Source organism: Malania oleifera, chromosome 3 (genome assembly GCF_029873635.1).
Source record: "Malania oleifera isolate guangnan ecotype guangnan chromosome 3, ASM2987363v1, whole genome shotgun sequence".
Lineage (NCBI taxonomy): Eukaryota > Viridiplantae > Streptophyta > Magnoliopsida > Santalales > Ximeniaceae > Malania > Malania oleifera.
Genome location: NC_080419.1, coordinates 63889665 through 63895735, shown reverse-complemented (window position 1 = coordinate 63895735; position 6071 = coordinate 63889665). Strand labels below are relative to the sequence as shown.

General features: G+C 35.2%; 1 protein-coding gene across 1 annotated transcript; it reads left to right on the top strand.

The window, feature by feature from the left end:
• Positions 1–340: 340 nt before the first annotated feature.
• Positions 341–4990, top strand: LOC131150318 (protein NDL1-like). Its single transcript, XM_058100958.1, has 11 exons — positions 341–497; positions 2082–2181; positions 2729–2826; positions 2969–3054; positions 3275–3335; positions 3446–3532; positions 3609–3686; positions 3769–3825; positions 3970–4025; positions 4209–4344; positions 4482–4990. Exons 1-11 carry the CDS (start codon positions 438–440, stop codon positions 4701–4703), a joined length of 1041 nt encoding a protein of 346 aa, XP_057956941.1. The 5' UTR covers positions 341–437; the 3' UTR covers positions 4704–4990.
• The last annotated feature ends 1081 nt before the right edge of the window (positions 4991–6071 follow it).

Below are 6071 nucleotides of genomic sequence, written 5' to 3'. Positions count from 1 at the left end.
TTTTGAAAGTTTGAATTTTGTATTTTGAATTTTCGTGTAACTAAATATTGTTTACCTATAAATACAAATACAATTCTATCTCTCTCTCTAAGTGAGAGAGGATCATACAAATTCAGCATAGCATTTTAATTCTTTACTTACAAATAAAACAAAATAGAATAAATAAAAACGAAAACAAAGCCAGTCAATGTCCAGAGATATTCTGGTAATTTCACATTTCTGTCGGCTCGAACTTAACCATGGTCTCAGGCTCTACCCCGGTTAGTACGGACCCTTCGGGAGCCTACGCGTAGGAGCGTCGGTGCCTTGGTTAAGTTTAAAGCCAAGGGACAGAGATTTATATAAGCTACGCGAGCCAAATCCCAAAGTATCTCCAAATTGGCAAATTCACAGTAAGAGAGAGAGAGAGAGAGAGAGCTAGGGAGAGGGCGGGGGCAATGGGAGATTCTAGAGATTCCGTCTCCCTAGATATGGAGACAATTTCTCTAGGCGGTCAGGTGAGATTCTTCTAACCACATAGCAACCTGCATTTGCTATTCGTGATGTTGTTTTGTGTTTTCTGTTCTTGAACAAGTTTTCGGAAACTTCTGGCTTTTGGTTTTGGTTTGACTTCGAGTTCTGTTTTCTAAATCGTTTTTGCGCCTCTCTTGGAGATTTTGGAAGTTTAGATTGGTAAAGCAGCGAAATATATGCTCCGCTTGGGTGCCGAGAAAGTGTAGGAATAGAAAAGAAATTTTCGGTTTCGGTGTTGGTGTTTGAAAATTATGGAAGTGTCGATTGAAGACTTTACTTTGTGCTTGGGAATGTAGGGAAAACAGTGAGTATTTTGTTGACCCTGGAGGTGAGGAGCTAGTTCAGATAAGCCAAAAGAAAGTAAAATGTAATTTTCGTTTGTTGTAATATGTTTTTTTTTTTAAGCAATTGAAGAAATAATGAAGGTTTTACTTGTTTATTCTATATTCGGTAGGTAACATGTCATAATAATGCAAACATATTGCTTGCATTTTGATTTATTTAACAAGTACGCGGTGGTCACAATTATTTATGTATTAATGCGCTTTTTTTTTGGTTGAATTTCAATGTGAAGTTATTAGCTTCATTCTATTTGAATGTCGTCCTAGTTGTTTATTGATTTATGCATTTCTATCTTGTAATGAGTTTTTGATTTGTTTGGCCGTTATTTTTCTTATTTGTAAATTCAATTAATGCTGCTTTATGTGTGGTAGTTTTTGTAAATTTTTAGGGGTGATTGCATAGGGCCTTTAAATTTTTTGAGGTCTAGCTTGTTACTACATTTGGTGATTATATTTCTTGTCTTCAAAAGTTTCTTTTGCTTGATTTCTGTATTTTTTGGCTGTTAAAAATATTATGTTTCTTCCTCAAAAACAAGCGCGGCAGCATGCATTGGATGCATCTTCATCAGCATTTCAATTGTTTATTATTTTTTTCTTACAGTTAAAAATAAAATTGGTAAAGTATGTTCAAATGGGACATTATTGGTTGTCTCATTGGTTCTCTGCATGGTTGTTGTTATTATATTTTATCATGGGATTTGAGACAGGCATCCATTTTCATTTGGCTCTGATATAGCTTATTTTCTCAATTAATAGATCCTTAATTTCTATCTTTACTGCTTTCCTATTTCTCAGTCTATGCAAAAGCATAGTACGTATTTACTACACTTTTTCCTTTTTACATCTTCTGAATGGAGCCTCTTGAATTAAACTTCGATTAGTTCATAGATCAATTTATAGTCAGTCCCTTAAGAAATGCTGGGAAAAAGCTTACACTTTTTTTTTTTTTGAAGGAAGATTATAATCTTAACTGTAAAAGTAGGTTGGTTGAAGAGGGACAGCTGTAGTATGGGAATCTTAATTGGGTTACTGAATATACTTACCTGTAGGCCTGATCTGTTTTATATGAGAAATGACACAAAAAACTGTTAAACTGGCTTTACGGGTGCCGTTTTGTTGAATGTAAATATATTGTTAGATTAGTTTCTGCAAAAATATTTGTATTGATTCTCCCAATTTTTGTTTCTAAACACTTGTTTATTCTTGTCTTCTACGATCTATTTATAGGAGCACCTCGTGGAAACGGTTTTTGGATCTGTGTATGTTGCAGTGTTTGGGGACCCGGACAAGCCAGCCCTTGTTACTTACCCTGATTTAGCTCTAAGCTGTTAGTAAATTCAAAATTTTTATTATTGTATTTTTGTCATTTTTTTATTTTATTTTATTTTATTTTATTTTTATTTTTTTGACATTTTTGAGTTTCCAACTTTCCATCTAATGTTGTTGTACCGTTTACTTTTTGGTAATGGAATTAACAATCCAGAAGAAGTTGTTTCAGAATTTGGACGTCTTAATATTCTTTGTTTTAAAATCTGTATGGGAAAAATGGCCCCTATGGTACCCAAATTTTGGAAAATTGTGGTCGGACTAATTAATTTTTAAAAATTTATATATTTCCAAAATTATAAGTGAGGAGCTAAACTAGTGTAAATTTTTTGCATTATAGACCAGGATCTTTCCATAAACATTCTTATCAAAATATATCGGTCCACTATGCTTTGGAGGGAAATTAAAATTATTATTCATTATTGTAAAGAGAAGTTTATAGGTGTCTTATACTACATATGTGGCACTGGAGTGGCATTCAGATGTTTCATATTTTTTAATATCATACTAGGATAATCTAACTTAATTGCCTGTGTGCCATTGTGCAGATATGTCATGCTTTCAAGGGTTATTTTTTTTCCCAGAAGCATCAGCTTTGCTTCTCCATAATTTCTGTATTTATCATATCAGTCATCCTGGGCATGAGGTCTGTGGCTTGGTGACTTCCTGCAGATTTGGGTTATGCTTGTTTTCTTGTGTTTTGTGCATGTGTTAGTCCTTTTTCCTACTTTTTGATATTTTCATTTATTTTGTTCCTCATCTGGGACATTCTTCAAGAGCTGTTGCAGTTGGGAGCTGCTGCAATTAGGCCCAGCTCTGTGCTTTCTGTTGATGACCTAGCAGATCAGATTGCTGAGGTTCTAGATTTTTTTGGGTATGCTCACTATTATTATCTGTCCTTTCAAAATTGTTTATTTGTATTTTCAATTAGCCAGTGACTTATTTTCTGAAGATGTAAAAATAGATGTACAACACAAAAATAATCATAGTTCTGCTATCTTTAATCTAATGATTATTTTCTTTTTTAAAAATAATTCTATTTTCTTGGGTAAATATAAAGCAATCCAGCATTACTTTCGTAATTTTTTCTGCAGACTTGATGCCGTTATGTGTATGGGGGTAACAGCTGGTGCTTACATACTTACCCTTTTTGCTGTAAGTTACCTACATTGGAATGGCATTCATGATTTGTTTCAAAACTGCTTCTAGTTTTTGTTCTGGAAATTTAGGGCTCATCTATTCGGGTTCTGTCCAACTGATCCCAGATGAAGTATAAGCAACGTATTCTTGGGTTGATCCTTGTTTCACCTCTATGTAAAGCACCCTCTTGGGCAGAATGGTTGTATAATAAGGTTTCTTTTCTGAACCTTTACATAGCTTGTTTAATGGTTGAAGACAATTCTTACATAAGACTGTTATCATATGCAGGTGGTTTCAAATTTACTCTACTTCCATGGCATGTGTGGCATAGTGAAGGAATTACTGCTTATGCGATACTTCAGCAAGGTAATCTTGTGTGCACAATATTCCTAATTTTTATTTCCAAAATTAGGCCAGGTTGACCAATTGGATTCAAATGATATGGCAGGAAGTCCGTGGCAATGCCCAAGTAACAGAGTCAGAAATAGTTCAAGCTTGCAGAAGAGTTAGTTCTCCAATCTTTTTTTGCACACCCTATTACTTGCAATAACACAATAATGCTTTGCAATAATCAGCCAGAATGACAGTAGGATTTCAAAGGATACCCACTATTCTGATTTTCCTAATGTATATTATATTCTTTTATCAGTTGCTTGATGAGAGACGGAGTTCAAATGTTTTGCAGTTTGTTGAAGCAATTAATGGGTAAAAGCTGCTTCCATGATTGTTCTCTCTTTTTTCCCATTCCACTAAAACAATGTGGCAATGTTGAGTGGGAATAAATTATGCCTCCTATCAGAAATTGTCATGCTCTGCTGCTGATAGTCTTAAAATCTGTGTTGACACTGCTTATGCACTCCTATTTCTTTTGATTTGGTCGTTTGGCAGGAGACCGGACATAACTGAAGGATTGAAGAAACTGCAATGTCGTTCACTATTATTTGTTGGGGAGAATTCCCCTTTCCACTCTGAGGCTCTCTGCATGGCTTCTAAACTAAATAGGAGACACTGTGCCTTAGTTGAGGTATCTATTGTTGCATACTTTTCTATATACTTGAAAGTTCTAGTGATAATGAACCTGCCTGCACCAATGCATGGATTGTTGAATTGGTTTGAACTATGCTTACTGAAATGTGTGGGGCACATGCTTCTCAATCATAGGTGCAGGCGTGCGGGTCGTTGGTGACTGAGGAGCAGCCCCATGCCATGTTGATACCCTTGGAATACTTCCTAATGGGATATGGCTTTTCCAGACCATCCCAGACAAGTGTTAGCCCAAGAAGCCCTTTGAGTCCCTCGTGTATCTCCCCGGAACTTCTTTCACCAGAGAGCATGGGTTTGAAGCTAAAGCCAATTAAAACAAGAATTTCTCTCGAAGTTTGATCAAAGAAAATATGAAATAGAGTTGGTTGAATATCTTTTCTGTAATTTTAATTGTTCTAGGGCAGGAATTTGAAGACAACAGAGTAGATTACTCTGGATGTAGATAAAGAGAGGTGAGAACATAAGAGAGGGATTTTTACAAAGAAATAAGAGAAAGATATTCTTTCACCATTTGTAATCATAAATGTGGGGAGGTGTGAGATATTTGTAGATCTACAGAATAATTTTATTTGTAAATCATGTGGAAGCAAATTATTATAATAAAGAGTACGCTGTGTAGTTTTTTATTTGTGGATCTTATACTTTTGTTTTTATAAGCAAAGAAATATTTGTGGCTCTTATACTTTTGTTTTTATAAGCAAAGAAAGAAGAAGGAAAAATATGAAGAGGGCAGCATAGCAGCATGGTCGACGAGGGCCTATGTTCATCGACGAAAGGACAACAGAGGTTCGTCGATGAAGGCTCTAAAGTTCGTCGATGAGTAATTACTGAGAGCAAGAAATTTCAAACTTTTTTGGACTCGTCGACGAAAGTCTGTTCTCGTCGACGAAGGGTCTTCTTGGTCTCATCGATGAAGCCCTGTATTCGTCGACGAGAGGCACCTGGGCTGCGAGCAATTTTTCAGAATTTTTAAATTTTGAATGTTATGGTTGGGCAAATAGGGAGAAATCTCTAAGAAACTTTTATATATGTTATTATGGGCATATATGAGAGAGAGAATGATCATTTGAGAAGTGTATTGTATACATCTTGATTTTCTTAGTAAAAATTTGTATGTCATTGCTTCCGTGGATGTAAGTTTTGCTTAACTACGTAAATTTTTGTGCTGTTCTGGTTGTATATTTTTATTTACTTGTTTAATTTCTGTTGTGCATCTTCATTATCCGATCCATTATCACAACAAATTGGTATCAAAGTGAAGTTGTTATGGCATCGGGATCATCTTCTGGAAGGTTTGACATCGTTAAATTTGATGGAATCGAAAATTTTGGTTTATGGCAAAGGAGAGTGAAGGGCATTCTTGTGCAATAAAGAATGACTAAGGCTCTGTTAAATACTCAATCAGAAGGAATGGATGAGATAACTTGGGTAGATTTGAAAGCAAAGGCAGCGTCTACAATACGCTTGTGTTTGGTCGACGAAGTTCTCTATCGGGTGATGGAGGAGGATTTTTCAACAGCTATCTGTCGAAAGTTAGAAAGTCAGTACATGTCTAAATCTCTCAATAATAATTTTTTTCTTAAGTAGTGTTTATATAAGTTTAAGATGGTAGAAGGATCTAGTTTAAATCAACACATCAATGCGTTTAATCAAATCATAAGTGATCTTATGAGAGTTGATGTGAAATTTGATGAGAATGATAAGACT

Bases quoted from the DNA above. Each gene is read 5' to 3' on its own strand.
- LOC131150318 (XM_058100958.1), top strand. From the start codon at position 438: ATGGGAGATTCTAGAGATTCCGTCTCCCTAGATATGGAGACAATTTCT. The intron at 2,182-2,728 runs GTTAGTAAATTC...GCCATTGTGCAG, and splicing joins CCCTGATTTAGCTCTAAGCT to ATATGTCATGCTTTCAAGGG. The intron at 3,687-3,768 runs GTAATCTTGTGT...ATGATATGGCAG, and splicing joins TTATGCGATACTTCAGCAAG to GAAGTCCGTGGCAATGCCCA.